The sequence below is a fragment of the Castor canadensis genome, chromosome 3 (genome assembly GCF_047511655.1).
Source record: "Castor canadensis chromosome 3, mCasCan1.hap1v2, whole genome shotgun sequence".
In the NCBI taxonomy this organism is placed as follows: Eukaryota; Metazoa; Chordata; class Mammalia; order Rodentia; family Castoridae; genus Castor; species Castor canadensis.
The window spans coordinates 159,258,945-159,278,279 of NC_133388.1; the positions used below are offsets into that span (position 1 = coordinate 159,258,945).

The 19,335-nt window shown below is 41.2% G+C and overlaps 1 protein-coding gene across 12 annotated transcripts in view; it reads left to right on the forward strand.

Moving 5' to 3' along the window:
• Matn2 (matrilin 2) overlaps window positions 1-15,914 on the forward strand; it is a 132,616-nt gene extending 116,702 nt beyond the window's left edge. For 5 of the 12 annotated variants that reach the window (XM_074068892.1, XM_074068885.1, XM_074068886.1 and 2 more), the window contains 9 exons: window positions 2,474-2,560; window positions 2,928-3,050; window positions 5,286-5,408; window positions 8,956-9,369; window positions 12,000-12,152; window positions 13,112-13,183; window positions 13,496-13,630; window positions 13,821-13,919; window positions 15,497-15,914. In XM_074068892.1, the coding sequence (XP_073924993.1) occupies window positions 2,474-2,560; window positions 2,928-3,050; window positions 5,286-5,408; window positions 8,956-9,369; window positions 12,000-12,152; window positions 13,112-13,183; window positions 13,496-13,630; window positions 13,821-13,919; window positions 15,497-15,552 (1,262 nt within the window). In that variant the 3' untranslated portion in view covers window positions 15,553-15,914. The remainder of the gene's footprint in view (window positions 1-2,473; window positions 2,561-2,927; window positions 3,051-5,285; window positions 5,409-8,955; window positions 9,370-11,999; window positions 12,153-13,111; window positions 13,184-13,495; window positions 13,631-13,820; window positions 13,920-15,496) is intronic. The other 7 variants (XM_074068889.1, XM_074068891.1, XM_074068884.1 and 4 more) reach the window with 4 other exon arrangements.
• Window positions 15,915-19,335: the final 3,421 nt, after the last annotated feature.

A 19,335-nucleotide genomic window follows, 5' to 3' on the forward strand; every position in this document is an offset into this window, starting at 1 on the left:
TAGACATCATCAATAGCTACAGCAAGGTAGCAGGATATAAAATCAACATAGAAAAATCATTAGCATTTCTATACACTAACAATGAGCAAACTGAAAAAGAATGTATGAAAACAATTCCATTTACAATAGCCTCAAAAAAAATCAAATACCTATGTGTAAACCTAACAAAAGATGTGAAAGACCTCTACAAGGAAAACTATAAACTTCTGAAGAAAGAGATTGAGGAAGACTATAGAAAGTGGAGAGATCTCCCATGCTCATGGATTGGTAGAATCAACATAGTAAAAATGTCGATACTCCCTAAAGTAATCTACGTGTTTAATGCAATTCCCATCAAAATTCCAATGACATTCATTAAAGAGATTGAAAAATCTACCGTGAAATTTATATGGAAACACAAGAGGCCACGAATAGCCAAGGCAATACTCAGTCAAAAGAACAATGCAGGAGGTATCACAATACCTAACTTCAAACTATATTACAAAGCAATAGCAATAAAAACAGCATGGTACTGGCACAAAAACAGACATGAAGACCAGTGGAACAGAATAGAGGACCCAGATATGAAGCCACACAACTATAACCAACTTGTCTTTGACAATGGCACTAAAAATATACGATGGAGAAATAGCAGCCTCTTCAACAAAAACTGCTGGGAAAACTGGTTAGTAGTCTGCAAAAAACTGAAACTAGATCCATGTATATCACCCTATACCAAGATTAACTCAAAATGGATCAAGGATCTTAATATCAGACCCCAATCTCTAAAGCTGATACAGGAAAGAGTAGGAAATACTTGGAGTTAGTAGGTATGGGTAAGAACTTTCTCAACGAAACCCCAGCAGCACAGCAACTAAGAGATAGCATAGATAAATGGGACCTCATAAAACTAAAAAGCTTCTGTTCATCAAAAGAAATGGTCTCTAAACTGAAGAGAACACCCACAGAGTGGGAGAAAATATTTGCCAGCTACACATCAGATAAAGGACTGATAACCAGAATATATAGGGAACTTAAAAAACTAAATTCTCCCAAAACTAATGAGCCAATAAAGAAATGGGCAAGTGAACTAAACAGAACTTTCTCAAAAGAAGAAATTCAAATGGCCAAAAAGCACATGGAAAAATGCTCACCATCTCTAGCAATAAAGGAAATGCAAATTAAAACCACACTAAGATTCCACCTCACCCCTGTTAGAATAGCCATCATCAGCAACACCACCAACAACAGGTGTTGGCTAGGATGTGGGGGAAAAAGGAACCCTCTTACACTGCTGGTGGGAATGTAAACTAGTACACCCACTCTGGAAAAAAAAAAATTGGAGGCCACTTAAAAAGCTAAACATTGATCTACCATTTGATCCAGCAATACCACTCTTGGGGATATACCCATAAGACTGTAACACAGGTTACTCCAGAGGCACCTGCACACCCATGTTTATTGTGGCACTATTCACAATAGCCAAGTTATGGAAACAACCAAGATGCCCCACCACTGACGAATGGATTAAGAAAATGTGGTATCTATACACAATGGAATTTTATGCAGCCATGAAGAAGAATGAAATGTTATCATTCGCTGGTAAATGGATGGAATTGAAGAACATCATTCTGAGTGAGGTTAGCCTGGCCCAAAAGACCAAACATCGTATGTTCTCCCTCATATGCAGACATTAGATCAAAGGCAAACACAACAAGGGGATTGGACTTTGAGCACATGATAAAAGCGAGAGCACACAAGGGAGGGGTGAGGATAGGTAAGACACCTAAAAAATTAGCTAGCATTTGTTGCCCTTAACACAGAGAAACTAAAGCAGATACCTTAAAAGCAACTGAGGCCAATAGGAAAAGAGGACCAGGAACTAGAGAAAAGTTTAGATCAAAAAGAATTAACCTAGAAGGTAACACCCACGCACAGGAAATCAATGTGAGTCAATGTCCTGTATAGCTATCCTTATCTTAACCAGCAAAAACCCTTGTTCCTTCCTATTATTGCTTATACTCTCTCTACAACAAAATCAGAGATAAGGGCAAAATAGTTTCTGCCGGGTATTGAGGGTGGGGGGGAGAGGGAGGGGGTGGAGTGGGTGGTAAGGGACGGGGTGGGGGCAGGGGGGAGAAATGACTCAAGCCTTGTATGCACATATGAATAATAAAACAATAAATAAAAAAAAAGATGTGATCTTGCTAACCTTTTGCACAGGCTGGCCTTGAACTACAATCCTACCAATCTCCTTCTCCCTAGTAACTGAGATTACAGGTGTGACCCACTGCACTTGGCTTGTGGTGAGGTCATTTTTATCCTTCAGAAAGCAAAACCTCTTAGATGGAGTCATGACAAGCTGCCTAGTACAAGTGAATTAATTACTGGCATAAATATCAAGACACATCTCATTGTAATCAAAGAGGGGGGCAACCCTGGGCAAAAGATTCCCACCCCTATCAGTCATCTTCTTCTCATGCTTCTTTACAAGGGGCAACTTGGTTGACACCATTCGAAGAGAAGATGAGTGACTTGGATTATTCCTCCTTTTCAGACAGGAAAGCTAAGATGCCAAGAGGTTAAGTATTCTCCTAAGTCATATATTATGTCAGGGACAAAGCCAAAATTAGATTCCAGTGCTGCTGATCTAAATTGAAGTCTAATCTCCTAAGCAATTGTCCAAACAGCATTTCCATTTGGCATGAGAAGCCAAATTGAGCAGAGATCAGGATGGATTGTGTTCTGAGGAAACACTGAAGGGAGTGCTGGCAATGACAGTGAGAAAGGTTGAAGAGTCAGCCTCAGTCAGAGCCACTAAACTTCCTCCCCCTGTGCCTTCCTGCTCCAGTGGCACTAGCACCCAGTAGCTGAGACGGATGTCCCCTCCAAGGGGTCAGGCTCAATCTCTGTTGATGCACTTGTTTGAATGGCTCTGCTGTCCTCAGGGAAAGATGTCTGCCGAGATGTGGCCCATGGCTGTGAGCACATCTGTGTGAACAGCAATGACTCGTATATCTGCAAATGCCTGGAGGGATTCAAGCTGGCCCAGGACGGGAAGCGCTGCAGAAGTAAGTGGCCAAGGTGAAGGATGCCTCCATTCCTGGGACCCTGATAGTTACAGATAGTCCCTTCATCCTTAAGCCTTCCCAATAAACATCTTAACCCACGCCACAAATGCCCTGCTTTGCGTACAGAGAAGTGTTTTACAAAAGGTCAGGCAGTCGAACCTCGGGTCCTTAGGGATTTCTCAGGAGAGCTCCTGGGTTGTGGAACTCTTTGCCTCTGTCCCTGTCCTCTGGGCTGCTGGGCCTTCCCATCACAGCTGCGTGGGTGCCCAGAGCCTAGCTCAGTGCCTAGACAGTCATTGGGCAGAATTAGATTCTTTGCCAACAATCCACTTACTATGAGGACCAAAAGATAATTTCAGTGCTTTTGGCACTGAAATTTGGCAGACTTTGTAAGTAAGGGTACAGGGTGGGAGAGGGGCTGAAGGGATGCCCTGTGGGTTTTTGAAAACCCTGTCATTTGCTTCTGTCACTTAGAATAAACTCTTAGAGTTTAGTTTGAAAGTTCACTGGAGAGACTGAGGCAGGAGGAATATTCAAGTTCCAGGCCAGCCTAACTGCATAATGAGACCCCCACAAAAAAAATGTATTGTCAGTGTTCTCCCAAAAACCAGACAACTGTGGATGTGTGCATGTGTGTGCGTAAGTGTGCTGTGGGTGAAGAGGGGCTGAGGAAGAGAAAAAGAGAAATTGATTTTAAGCTGTTGGCTCGTGGGATTGTGAGGGCTGGAGAGTGTGTCTGTAGGCAGACTGGAGACGCAGAAAGAGCTGTTGCTACAGCTGGAGTCTGCACATGGTCTGACATGGTCTGGTACAGAATTTCCTCTTCCTTAGGGGACCTTGTCTTTTTCTCCAAGGCCTTCAACTGATTGGATGAGGCCCACTCACATTATGGAGGATGATCTGGTTTACTCAAAGCCCACTGATTTAAATGTTGAGATCTAAAAGTTACCTTCACAGCATCATCTAGATTGGTGTTTGACCAAACAACTGGCACCATAGCCTAGCCAAGGTGGCACATAAAATTAGCCACCACAGTACCCAAGGAAAGGAGAGATGTGACCACACTAGCTCAGAGGCATTCGAAGAGCACAGGGCAGGGATGTTTTTCCACTGTGGGATTCTGGATGTCATCCTCTTGGGGGCTGACTACCTGCTTGCTTTTGTGACACTACTTCAGTGGGCAAAACGGAAATAAGCTCATTTGCATTTGAGGTTGAAGGGGGCTTTTCCTTACAGACTCCCTTGAGGTGAGTAGGGGCATTCTACGTGTCAACAGAGCCTTGCTCTTCCCCAGGAGGAGGGCTCCTACTTTAAGCTAGAACTTGTGTGGACAGCTGACTGTGTGCCACAGAGCCCTGGCCTGATGCTATAGGCCTCCCTCCACCATCCCAGGTTCTAGCTTCACACTGCAGCGTACCTTTTGTGGAGACCATGTCCTCGATCCTGCCATTCTGTCTGCCTGAGCATTCATTCCTGCTTTTATTTCTGTAAATACGCGTGTTTCCCTCACATACTGTCTATTTACTCGACACATTTATTGCTCAAAATATTGAGCTATGTACACAAGGCACAACTTCTGCCCTGGGAACTTTCATTGCTAAATCAGATCCCACCCATTCCTACTTTCTAGCGGGATCTGTAGACACCAACGCCAATTTTGTGTGAGGCTTCTCCTTTGAAAAGACAGAAAGGAGCCTGCGGGTGACACACTGTCAAGGAGGTGGACTCAGGAGACAACATGCCTCAGCTGGGCCACCAAATTGCTGGATGACCCTGGGCAACTCAGGGAAACTCTTTGAGGATCCGTTTCTTCCTGAATGCCTTGGGTATAGCAATGTCACCCTCATCCTATCCCAGGATGTCATATGGATTGAAGGGCTTGCAACTTCTTTTAAGAGTTCAAAATACCTCACCATGAGAAATGCTCAGTAGAGAGCCAAAACAGAGTGCAAGGGATCTCCATGGAGAAAACCCAGAAGTTAAAGCACACGTAGCCATTCTAAGATTTCATAGTAAATCCACTCCAGCTTGTGGGAGCTGCAGCTTCCTGGGAGGAGGTGCTCTTTGATTTTGGCCTGAGCTGGGCATGATACTAAAAAACAAACTATAAAGAAGTTTTCACAGAGATGGGTTTTTTGTTTAATGGATGATGTCTTTAATCTCCCCTTATATGACTGCTCATGCTAGCTCATTTCTACACTGATGGGATCATTCCTCTCCTTGTTCTTTCCCCAGGGAAAGATGTCTGCAAGTCAACCCACCATGGCTGTGAACACATTTGTGTGAACAGTGGTGACTCCTACATCTGCAAGTGTTCAGAGGGTTTTGTCCTAGCTGAGGATGGAAGGCACTGCAGGAGTAAGTGATATGAACTTGGCACTCTGCTTCCATTTGGTTTTGGAACAACTATTTTTTTTTTTTGGAGTATTTTCAGGCAACAAATTCCTCACCTCTGGCTTCTCCCATAAATATAATTGTGGGTGCACAAGTGCAGAATGGGGAAGGACCACCTGCCAAACACTTTGGGTTTTACTTGACAGTAAGCTTATTATCGGTGATCTTGGGCTGAATAAAAATCTCAGAGGTAGAGCATTTGTCTAGCATAGGGGAGTCCCTGGGCTCCATCCCCAGAACCACACACACACACACACAAAAGAACTAAAAAACAAAACTCTGGACATGAGAGGTAGAATTGTGTGGCACACTGTGCTGGAGAATTACATTCAGTTCTGTGCATAAGAGAGGAATCAAATCCTGATGCTGGTGACTCATGCTTGCAATCCTAGCTACTCAGGAGGCAGACAGAGATCAGGAGGATTGCAGTTCGAAGCCAATCTGGGCAAATAGCTCGTGAGACCCTATCTCAAAAATACACAAAACAACAAAGGGCTGGCAGAGTGGCTCAAGGTAGAGCACTTGCCTAGCAAGTGTGAGGCCCTGAGTTCAAGCCTCAGCACAACAACATGAATCAAAGACTGAAACAAACAAACAAAAATAGGGCTGCAGGTGTGGCTCAAATGGGAGAGTTTTCAAACCCTGGTAGTATAAAAATAAATAAATGAATAGATAGATAGATAGATAGATAAAACTGCAAGCACCACATAGCAAAAGAAATTTTGAGAAAATTGTTTGATAATCTCAGAGAAGTTCTTTGTAAGCATGATATGAAATTTAAATGTCACAGAAGAAAAAAGGGAAAATATATAGAGATTAAAGCTAGGATACCTTTTTGACCCATTAGTTTTTGAAGATCAGAATTTTGATGGTTACTTATGTTGGCAAAGGCAGGCTGTTACAGGCAGTTATAAATGTGGAAGATCGTTCATATCTGAATTGCTGCAACCTTTATGAGGGCAATTTGGCCATATTTTAAATCCAACTTCACTTCTAGGAGCTCAACCTGTAGATAACGATTATGTTTATTCTTTCTAAATCATGTTTGTATTAATCCTATTCCTTTAATATTTCTAAAAATTATACATGTACATGGAACAAAATTCAAACATTTCAAAAAGTTCACATCCATGTCTAGCAAATAATAAAGGAAGAAACTGGGAATCTTTGTTTAAAAAAAAAAAAAAAAGAAGATGACTTAAGATACTATTCAAACACAAAAGTGGCTATCTCCTCATTCCTGATTTATATGTCACTCCTCTCTACCCCACCCTAACCCACTCCAGGGGTGGACACTAGGGAGAAGTTGCAGCTCAGCATGAGGACAGAGAAGGGTCCTCTCAGGGTTACTACATGATTAACTAGTTCAGAGCATGAGCTTCTGGTCAGACCTGGATTTGAACCCCCATTCGTGCTTCTTGTGTGACCTTGGGCACAATCTTTAGTCTCTGTGAGTCTCAGTTTCCTCATCTATACAATGAGAATATGCCTCTCAGAGCCATTGTAAGGCATACATGAGATCAGGTATCCAGTGCTGGCACACACAAAGTGCTCAATAAATGATGTCTACTGCATTCAGCAAGAGCAGAGCTGGCTAAAGATGGCGTTTCAGTGGTGAGGTGATCCTCATCAGGAGAGATGGTGAGGCCCAGACTGAGTGGCCACTTGCTGGGGATGCTGCAGAGAGGTAAGCAATGGCAGCAGGAGTAGATGAATTTTAAAGGACTTATCCAACACTGAATTTCTAGAATCCTGTGAAAGCTATGTTCTGAGAACAAATCACAGTCTCACTGGCTTAACTACCAAAAAGAAAATGCCCTAGAAAAGTGGGAGAGACCCTCCTGCAAACAAGTACTCAGCAAGTGAGGACGTCCTCCTTCCTGGCTCTGAAACAGTGTCTCTAGGCCCTTGTCACTCTCCCACTCACCCCACATTCTTGCTTCCTGAAGAAGCCTGCATGCACCCCTCTGCGTGGAGGCTGCAAGGGCTGGATCTTTTATGAAAGAAAAGGGAAGAAAATACTGTTCACTGCTGGTAAATTATTCCATGATTTCTTAACTCTGCTAGAAAGCGATATGCATGCCATCTGAATATTTTTCTGGTCGATCCAAGAACAGGCTGTGAATGTAAATGAAGCTCTGAATTGGCCTTTTCCTCATTCACTATTAAAGAATCAATAGGTTGAGTAATAAGAACAAGTACTTAATGGAAAAAGAGAAGAGTCAACCCCCACACTCAGAGAGAGAGAATTACGTTAGCATTTACGTTAGCATTTTATGAATAAATGGTTTTTTTCAGCAGTACTGGGGTTCGAACTCAGGGCCTTGTACTTGCTAGGCAAGCACTTACCCACTTGAGTCACGCCCCCTGCCCTTCACTAGCATTTTATACTGGCCAGGCATAGAAATATTTTTGCGTGTGTATGTCTTTGCTCGCTCATATTGTTGTGCTTCACTTGGAAAGATTGTACAGCTGGTTGACATATAAAGAACATGTTAAAATAACACACTGGAGACTGAAGTGAGATCATCCATTTGGGATCTGTAAATTTTTCTTATGCAGCCTGAAATAACAAAAAGTCTCTCAACACCCAAATTGCTTAGGTATTTGCATAAAGTTTTTCTCTCTCTTTTACTGTCAACCATCTGAGTTGCCCAAAAAGCTATGCTATATGGAATTCACAGTGATGATTCATTTTTAAGCCTTAATAGGTCAGTAGGGTACTTAGAGATGTTTTACCCAATGGACAACCCCTCATTCTTTTAACCTGTCCATAAGTATTTGTTGAGCACCTATGTGTACCAGGCATAAGGGACACAGAAATGAATGACACACAGTCCAGACTGAGGGAGAACCCACAGACTGAGGAGGGACAGTCACACAGTGAAGTAATTATTGTACTCTGTGGAATATGGCATAGAGTATAGTAGACTTAAGCACTTGGTGCCAGACACTTTCTTGGTCACTATTGCAGTCTTGCTGTGTTCACTGCCTTGCACAAAACAGGTAAAGTGAGTTTTTGGTGAATAAATTAATAGTGCTAGAGTATCCCAAAAGCAAGCTGGGTTACTGGGAAAGCTCCTTGGAAGAGTGATGACTGAGAATTTTAAGCATCTCTTCCTCCATTGTCAGCATGCCAGCACTCGTGTGATGTCACCCTTCAGAGTAAGCAATAGGAAGCGTTTGATGTAGTCACATCCTTCAGGGTGCTGTACACATAGTCCCTCCCAGACCTGGCTGTCAGTGATCAGGGTTGCAGTGTAGGCCTGGTTTCTTAGATAATTTATACATCTACTGTGTTTTTGCTTGTGGAAATCTCTCATTTCACCAATTTGATAAGCCAAACATAAAAATGAATGTGCAAATGATTGTTGCATGTTACCCTTCCAACGTCTGTCCTGTGCATTAAAGAACAAAGGTGGTTTTTCAAAGTGGTTAAGCATAGTTTCCTTCTTTGTACATAAATGATTTTAATTATTTAGCCATGTCAACTGTCCTTTTGTTCCTGTAGGATGCACTGAAGGCCCAATCGACCTGGTCTTTGTAATTGATGGATCCAAGAGCCTCGGAGAAGAAAATTTTGAGATTGTGAAGCAGTTTGTCACTGGAATTATAGATTCCTTGGCAGTTTCCCCCAAAGCTGCTCGAGTGGGGCTGCTCCAATATTCCACGCAGGTCCGCACAGAGTTTACTCTGAGAAACTTCAGCTCGGCCAAAGACATGAAAAAAGCCGTGGCCCAAATGAAGTACATGCGCAAGGGCTCTATGACTGGGCTGGCATTGAAACACATGCTTGAGAGAAGCTTTACCCAAGGAGAAGGGGCCAGGCCCCTCTCCATGCGGGTTCCCAGAGTGGCCATCGTGTTCACCGACGGACGTGCTCAGGATGACGTCTCCGAGTGGGCCAGTAAAGCCAAGGCCAATGGTAATATGGGATGGAGATGTGGCTTACACCACTCAAGGTTCAGGTTTTTAAAACTCACTCCATGGTCACAATTGGCATATGAAAAAGTCTTTGAATACAACTGACAACTGCCATTATACACCTTCACTAAACTGCCACCTAGAGGCCTTAATGGGACCCCAGCGATGGTCCATAAAGTGCTCAGGAAGGATGAGAAAGTCTCACAGCCCAGTATGTGATACTACCCAGTGTGTGACCTCCGGTGGAGAGAATCCGCCCTGCACCCGATAGTTACCCACGCACTCCCAACAGCCCCCACACACTGACGTATTTTCTTTACAATCATCTGAAGGGCTTGTTAAAAAATAGATTCTTTGTGGGAAGTTTTACTGAGATGTATACATATACACGTTTTAAAACTAATGCTTCAAGTGAACACTCTGAAAGCATGTGTAGCCTTGGGATAAAGAATACTCTTGTGTTTGCAGGAAGCAAAAGCTAGTTTTTGAGAGAATCAAATGTTGGAAAGAGATTGTGACTCTAAGCTCCTGTTGCTCAATAAACTTCAGCTTCTTCTCTGAGGTTTTCCTGACCTCATGTACAATTCAGGGAGGAACTCGAGGGTTACTTCAGTTGTAGAGATGTGAAGTGTGGAAGAGGACTGTGGCTTGGCAGAAGGGAACCCCCAAAACCAGGATGGCTGGTAGAGACAGCTCATGGTGAAGGGTCTAGTTTCCTCTGGGGATATACATAAACTTGAGGTTGTAAAGCAGTTTGCCTGCAAGCTACCTCCTGTACATACTTGTTGAGAGCACAGTGTCTTAGCAGGTCCTCTAAGGGAAAAAGGGTTCACACAGACCACGGTGTCACCTAAGCCTTTATGGGCCCCATGTTCATATCAGACCTGACACATAGAAGGTACGCGGCAAACACTTGCTGAGTCAGTGAACACAGGAATGGGAGTATTGCTGCTCCCATTGGTGAACTTCCTCACAGAAAGGCTGGTTCACATTGATTCCAATCTCTCTCTTTGTAAAGGAGGCATTTTGTTGAGATTGCTTACCTCACCATTCACCCCTATTATCCTTGCCCAAGAGTGTGGGAGCCACGAGAGGTGTCCAGTCTTGAATCAGCTGAGTGGGTTATAAAACAGTTTGTTCATACTAGACTAGCTTGCTAGAGCTCATGTTTAACCCGTGGGTTCCTCTAGCCTTCATTCTTAAAAAGTACTGAGAAGGCCAGGTATGGCAGCTAAAACCTATAATCCTAGCTCCTTGGGAGGCAGAGATTAGGAAGATCATGGTTTGAGGCCAGCCCAGGCAAAAAGTTCATGAGATTCCCCATCTCAAGCAATGGATGGGTGCCTATCATCCCCAACTATGCAGAGAAACACAAACAGGACTGTGGTCCAGGCCAACCTAGGCATAGAGTGAGATCTTACCTCAATAACCATCATTGAGGACTGGTAGAGTGGCTCAAGTAATAGAGCACCTGCCTAGCAAGCATAAGGCCTGCGTTAGTTAACTCCATTACTGTCAAAAAAAAAAAAAATTCTGGGATGCATCTTTGTCTCCAGAAACTGTGATTAACCCTTTTGTTTGACTCACTGAAACTAATCTACTTTATCCTCTCCCTCATCCAAATTTCTACAAATTACCCAAAGATAAGTGGTAGGAGAAACAGATATTTGGTTCTTCAGTCAACAAGGTTATCTGAAGTGATATCCTCTAATAAATTTAATTGCTCTTGTGTATAGTTAATACAATCTTAAAATAGTGGTTCCCCTTTTTAGGAAGCTGTGCACAAGGGCATTGAGCTCCCACACAAATATGCTGAACTTGGCTGTTGACCTGACACAGACTCAGAACAAGGCATAACTCTTGCCCCTGGCTTTCAGGGCCATTTTAAAGCACATTTTTAAAAACTCTAGCTTAATGAATTAGCCAGAGTAACATATCAGTACTAAAAAATGTTGGAAATCAAGCAGAACTTAATGTTTATTGTTTTACTTTCAAATGAAGAGTATATGAGGAAAAGGATCCTAATGATTAATTTGATTTAACCTCAAGTCCCCCTTGAAATTTAAGGTTGATACTTGGGATTGCTTTTTTTCTTGACTAGAGATTTCCAGTGGTCTACAGAGTTTCCTCTTCAGTTTAGCACTTCTCAAGATGATGTCCTCCCAAGAGAGGTGGGCAGAAGGCTGCACCACCTGGCCCCAGGTCACTTTAAGATTCCTATCCTTTATCTTTGAGAAATAGAAATTAGGTAATAAAGTCATAAATTGACCTACTTCTTAGAATTTTCAGAAGATATTCCCATTTTAGTAAGCTGTAAGATAGATGCTTCCTACACTCCAGAAGGCTAATTCTGGGGAAAGTTGCAGATTTGTTAAATAACCCTCCCCAGAGATGGGCAGCAGGTTGGTGCTTTAGCTCCCAATCTGTCCCAAATACCTCACTACTCTCTAGATTCTGTCTTTTTGCTCATAGGGCCAAAATTAAAATGGTGGAAAAATACAAAAAAAGAGGTGTTGGTATCAACCCTTGAAATGATGTCAATATCCAGCTGACTGGGCGGTAGTACACACAACTTCCAGACTTTGGGAACAGAACTTTAACTACCTTGCTCTAATTTCTTCTTTCCCCTAGGCATCACTATATATGCTGTTGGGGTGGGGAAAGCCATTGAGGAAGAACTACAAGAGATTGCTTCTGAGCCCACTGACAAGCATCTCTTCTATGCAGAAGACTTCAGCACCATGGGTGAAATAAGTGAAAAACTAAAGCAAGGCATCTGCAAGGGTACTGTAGCCAGTGTCTAAGAAAAACTTAGCCAATGGGGCAGCATGAACCTGTGAGGGAGAAATCCTCAACCCATTCCTTCAGCATGCTCAAAAAAGTGCTTCCTGGTGGTTAGACCTGTGATACCTGAAACACTAAGCTCAAAAGGGAACAGGGAGGGAGGGAGAAGACAATGGCGTCAGCTACCATCACTTGATCCCTTGCTCAGTGTGAAAAATATTTTTGATATGCCAGCATACTTACTCCTCACCAAGACCCCAGAGAAATGGTCATTTAAACAAGAAACACCCATTATATAAATTAGGAATGCTGAGGTGCAATTTCAGGATGTGCCTATAATTAGAGTGGAAAGGGATGGCCATCCTTGTTAAGCCCACTGCTGGAAATGTAAAGAATGACTTCCCACATGGGTTACTTTTGTTTACTGAATATTAGACTGTCCTGTAAAATTCAGATTTTGTTTGTAGCTCACACATAGTAGTTCTGCACATTTTTCTTTTTACTCAGGCCCCAGGTTCAGACACTAGTAAAATCCAGTGTCTTACTCCTCTTAAGAACTCTGAGATGAAGTGGGACCAGGGAGGGAAGGCCTTTCAGATTCCTGCGGGTAGATCATACTTTGCCTTGGAACTAATTTAGTCATCAATTAAATACCTCAAGTGGAGGCTGCAGCCATTCCAACTTGATCCTTAACAGCCTAAACTTTTTTTCTACCCTATCATCTAGCTGAGACATTGGACCAGAGGTTAAATGTATTTAAGGGCTCCAGGATTCTCCTAGGAGAGAATTACCCTGAAGTGACAGTAACCATTTTTTTGAATCTGTGGTGTTACCAAATAAAACCAACACACCTGGGTGGTGGCAGGCAGATAAGCAGTTGATTTGGGCCCAGCTTTCTGAAGTGCACATGCTTCCATGTGGGGAACTGTCACTCCTTTTGGCCATCTCTTTTCACTTAGCTCTAGAAGACTCTGATGGAAGACAAGACTCCCCAACAAGGGAACTGCCAAAGAGGGTCCACCAGCCAACAGGTAAATTCTAAAAAGCAGTGTCTTTAGAATCTTTAGTGGGTTCTTCTGCCATGATTGCTCTCCAGATGAAAGTTGTAAGGTTAAAACATGTTGACTAACGCATTTTTTCCTCTAGCGGAGTTACTCTATTTTCTTTAAGCCATATTTGGTAACCAGGCTCTATGTCTGTGACAATCCTTTTGCCACAGTATACCTCAAAGTAAAGCTCTGAACCAAATGCTAGGAATACCAAGTCCTTCTACTCAGCTGATGGCTGCTTTAGACCTCAATAGTGTTAAGCAGGTTTGACCTCAGTTTTCATTCTCTTTACAGAATCTGAGCCGATTACCATAAATATCCGAGACCTACTTTCCTGTTCTAATTTTGCAGTGCAACATAGATATCTGTTTGAAGAAGACAATTTTTCTCGGTCTACACAAAAACTTTTCCACTCGACAAAATCTTCAGGTAATTCTAAGTAAAGAACTTTAAAAAGGCCTCTTCCGTTGTTAGATGCCCTTTCCTAGTATTTACTTTACTGGATCTGGCTGCATGGAAAAAGTTGAGCATTTCTTTCATTATGGTTTCCTCTACACACTGACTCAGTCCTATTATTATGTGTCTGGTAGAGGTGAACACTTTCCATCTGTTTTCTCAGGAAGCCCTTTGGAAGAAAAACAAGATCAATGCAAATGTGAAAACCTTATAATGTTCCAGAACCTTGCAAATGAAGAAGTAAGAAAATTAACCCAGCGCTATATCCTTTTCTAATATTCTTTGTATGGAATGCAAAGAATATTATCAAAACTTCACTAATACTATATAAGAGTTTTATCAATAAATCATTCCCATGAAGTCAAGATTAGTCAACTCCAAGAAAGGCTTTTCTCTTAAAAAAAAAAGAAAAAAAAAAAAGGCAGCCTGATAGGTGTTTGAGAGCCAAGGTCAAGCCAAGCTTAGTTGCAGTGATCAAGCACTTAGCTGCCATCTGCTGTTCTAGGAGAATTAGCGTTAAAGCCAGTCAGCCAGGCAGTATATAAAATTTCTTAAAAAAAAAAAAAAAAAGAACCTCCCTTACTGCTAGGAGGATGTAGAGTGCATCTAAAATACATCAAGGTACAGTATGTTTAGACAAAGAATGTTGTAAAATGAGGTTTCAAACTCAATCTAAACCCCAAGACTTTTCTTTAGCCCCAAACCACTTTTGGATTCAATGTAGTTTCTGCAGATTTTTTTTTTTTTTTTTTGGCAGCAGAGATCTTTTATTATCAGCACTTTAAAAGATGAAACATTCTATCAAGGGAACAGCAGGATCCAATGATTCACTTAAAAGAATATTTTAGGGGGAGAGATGGCCCAAACAACATATGTACATACGAATAAATAAAAAGATTATGAATAAAAGGAGTGTTTTGAGATAATAGAGAAATGAGAATTCAGTGCTTTCACACATTGAACACGCTGCCAACAGCTCTGAACTTAAAATTACAGTAAGCTTACTAAAGCTTCCTAATGCTGGCTGATGCGTACCTCAGCGTGCACCAACTAGTCTACAGAGAAATGGCTTAATTCTGAACCACCTCAGTGCCAATGGGTTTATATAACAAGGAACGGCAGCGCACAGCAGTTCCCTAAGAGCTGGAAGTATGCTCCTAAGTGGAATAACAATCTTTTTGACAGTGGCTAGTACAGATGATGAATTTGGGCTCTCATTTTGCCAAGCAGGCAGGTTGAGGGCATGAGGAGCTTACAGAGAAAACAAATACTCTAAAGTCCCTTCCTCTCCCTTTTCTGACCCCACCTCTGAAGGTGTATTTCATGAGACTAAAGCAATTGTGTATAAAAGCACAGGTCAGAATTCCTTAAGGCCACTGCCCTTCAGCTTTACAGGGCGTCATGGGTGAAAACTCCCTCTCTTCTCTTGTCTTCATATTTTTATTAAGGCCTAATCCTTCATTTTCTTTTCTCTACCACATCCCCAACATTATAAATTCCAGCTCCCAGAGATGTGCTATGGCAAACTAATTTTAGAAGCAACAGAAGTGTTAAGAAGTCAAAAATTTGAAGGAAAAAAGACAAATTCAAACTGAGCTTATCTGCCTTTGATGCTTTTAAAAGTGAACTTAACCTGAACAGAATTTGTCTTGACAGAATGTTAAATGAGTTACTATAAACTTCTAAGCCAGTTTAAAAATACTTGAAAGAAATTAAAAAAAAAAAAAAACCCAAACCCTTTTATATTTCAGAACAAACTTTTAGTAGTTATATCAAGTTGTATTTGAATGCAAATTTAAAAGCAAGCAATTCAGACTCCTTCCTTAATCTGTGATCTACTAGAAGAAATGACACAGAGAATGGAAGCCTTGGAAAATCGTCTAAGGTACAGATGAAGACTAGAAAAATTCTACGTATTTGTACATCATTGTATCAAGGATTACAACAAAGGCAGGGCACAGCTACAAAGCTCAGGCTATTGTTAAATCGAGAATAAATAAGCTACGCACAGCACTTTGTAATGTACTGTGGATGATTTGCTTCTGCTTTGTCCTGCCTTAGTGTTGCAATCTCATTTGACTATGAAATGATTTGCAGTCTTACTTCTGTAGAACACTGGCTATAGAGAATGCTATTTTTTTTGTATTGAACTTTACCTTGATATATGTATATGGACGTATGCATAAAATCTTAAGACATATGTACCTGTATAACATTTAATTTTATACAGTATTAAAATTCACCGTATAAAATCTTAGTTTATTATTTGAGATGAGTCTCATTATCGAACTCTTGATCCTCCTGCCTCAGCCTCCCAAGTGCTGGGATAGCAGGTGTGTCGCCATGCCTGGTCTTAGTTTAACTTTATTATTATCATTGGCAGTTTTGGGGTTGGAACTCAAGGTCAAATGGTTTCACTAACTTTTTGCCTGAGCTGGTGTTGAACTGTGATCCTCCCAATCTTTGCCAAGAAGGGAGCCGCTGCACCCAGTTAGTTTAACTTTATATGCAAGATATATACACACGAAAATGGCCAATATACATGAGAAAAATGTTTAATCTTGCTGGTAATCAGGAAAAGGCAGGCTAAAACACCATTTTTTTATAGCCCAGCAGCTTGGCAAAAGTGAACGTTTGATAGGGAGGATGTGGAAATACAGGTTCTTGTACACTGCTAGGAGAGTGAAAATTGCAGTCTTTTAGGAGAATAAATCTGCCTTCACTAATAAAATGAAAATGCACATAACCCTGTAACTATAGCAAATGCACTTAAGGTATCTAACTAGATGATTTAGCACATGCATACAAGGCCTGCAGAAGAATGTGTCTAAAGTTTGTAAAAGCAGCACGTTGGGCAATTGACATACTGTGGTGTATGGTCCATGCCACAGAAATACATTTACAGGAATTCCCCAGACCCACACAAATGAATAGTAAAACTCAAAAACAAAGATCTAATTTATGCCAATGACAATTAGCACACCATTTCTGTAAATTAAAACACTCACACAAACATCACTAGCTGTCCAAAGATACATTAACATGTATACTAAATGTAAGCAATGTTCTACAAAGATATACACCAAATGCAGAAAATAAAGTGGGAATATAGTCAAAAGGGACTTTATATTAGTTCAAGAAGGCACTTATAGCAACACTGTAAGTGGCAGCTGCAAAAACCAGATAGACAAAATGATGTTTTCCATGGAAGCCACTGTATTTGAGAGTCAAAATGTTTTGCATGCAAAACACCTTGAATAAGCCTATGTTGAAATATTTCAAGAAAAGTGATTTCATCAACGTCCTCCCAAGGGTAGTGATAGAGGAGGAACATTTCCTACTCCTCAACCTTACCTGAAAATCACTTTCCAAGTATAAGCCCTTGAGTTTGTATTCATATTTGAGTACTGCACTTGACCATGAAAACACAGGTTCTCATTAGAAAGTAGTGTTGATTTGGGTTGATACAAACTGGAGGTGTAACAACCCAATCAGGCATTGCTTCCAGATGGCTCAGGTCTACTTCACTTTGTTGTGCTCTGTCTCCCTCTAGTGGCTCAAGACCTTCCCTCACTTGCCTTTTTTTAAGTTCTAAGTACATTTCTCCTGCTTGGAGAACACTTCATAGGAATGAAAGGCTCCCTACCAAAACAAGATATTTAACTTGAAGACTGTCTAGAATATGATTTTTTCCCATTCTCCTTGTTTTTCTCACCTGCATTCATCAGTGTAAGGATTTTGCATTCCACCTGCATCAATATGACCTTTCCAATGCCTTGATGTCATCTGTAAAAGGGAGCTAATAGTCCTGTCCTGTTGGGTTGTCAACACTTAGTAAAAGGAGCTAAACATTTTAAATGCTCAATATTAGCTATTCCATCTTCACTAGCCAAAGTATCTCATGTAGAGATGGTGTTCATACTTAAATGTATGCTGAGTGAAAGACAATGAATTCTTTGCTTTCGCTGCTGTACTTTAGCAGATTCCTTTTCCTAAATTAACTTTTTGAAACAGACAGGAGGTAGCAAATAATTGTAAATACACAAGATGTTGAAAAACTATTAAGGTGAAGATTAAAAAATTCTCAACAAGGTCTGGGTGTGGTGGCTCATGCTTGCAATCCAAGCTACTCAGGAGGCAGAGATCAGGAGGAATGCAGTTTTAGACCAGCCTGGGCAAAAGCAAGACCCCATCTCAACTAACAAGCCAGGAGTGATAATTCACACCTGTAATTCTAGCTAGGAAGGAGGCATAGGTAGGAAGATCACAGCCCAAGGTGGACCAGGTAAAAAGTAACACCATATTTGAAAAATATGGGCTGGAGGCACATTTCAAGTGGTGAGCACCTGCCTATGAAGTACAAGACCCTGAGTTCATACCCCACTATTGCCAATAAAAAGCTATGGGCTAGATAGCCACAAGTTTAAAAAGGAGTTAAGCTTTAGAAGACCTTACTCTAATTTTTGATAAGTGACACAAAGTTGAAAATGCCAAGTCCCCATCTGCTAGGATCTTAGCTTAGTGAGGCACCTAACCTAGTTTGGAAGAGAATGCTGGGCTTATCCTCAGAACCAGCATAGGTTTCCTGCCCCCACGCATCAAGTGGAAGGGCAGCTACTGGTTGTGAGGGCGGATCAAAAGGAAAACTGTTCAGTGGAACAGAAGACCATCTTCTGGACCACACAGCTGACTCCATTCACCACCAGCCTAAATTTGCTTTCTTCTTTATATGCCCTTTGCTCCTAGCACAATCCCATACCAAATGCAACCGACAAACTCCACGATATCCAACATCTGTTTTGGGACTCCACACCTACCAGAGGATCAGTAGAGGTATGGGGCAAATTTAATTGGCTGTAAATTTCCTACAATTCCCTACACATCAGCACATTACTTTCACTATAATCAGAAAAGAACATTTTAAAGTGCCCCTTTATACTTTCCCAGATCCTCCTGGCCAGTGGCATTTTTCTAACAGCAACCTTAGTCATACTTTATTACAGCTATCCCAGGCCAGATAGAGGTGTATTTTCTATCTACTGGCTTTAAACTCCTTTTCTCTGAATTTTGAATTCTTCATTAGCAGAAATAACAGTGACAGGACAAAAAGTACATATAAAAGTAAAAGCTAAATAATAGTATAGCATATTGTCACAACCTAAAAGGCCCTAGAAAGCATAATTTAAAAAAGAGCTGTGACTCAAAATGCCTGCAATAAATCGTGCCATAAAAACACTGCAAAGAAATGGTACGCTAGTATTCTGTAATTTTGTATTCTTCAGGTCACTGTACTTAAGAAATTAAACTGGAACTAGTTAACCTGGAGGGAAAGTATTCCAAAATTAACTCAAACCATGAGAAAAGTGCACTGTGGGAAAACTGGCTACGGAGGTAAGAACATAAACTTCCTTACCAAGAGACTGAAACATTTTCAATTATAGGAACAGACAACTATACAAAGCAAGTCAGACCAAGCAATTCTTATCAAAGATAGATTTCAAATATTTTAAAATTTTGAGCACACCAGTCTGAACATATAATCATGAACACCTTAGAACATTGAACATTTTCATGTAACTCTTGACCAGGAGACATGCTATTTTCAAAATGTGGGAGTGACACCTGGACATTGTTTCAATGACATAGAAGGAAAACCAGAAATAGAAACATGCTACAGC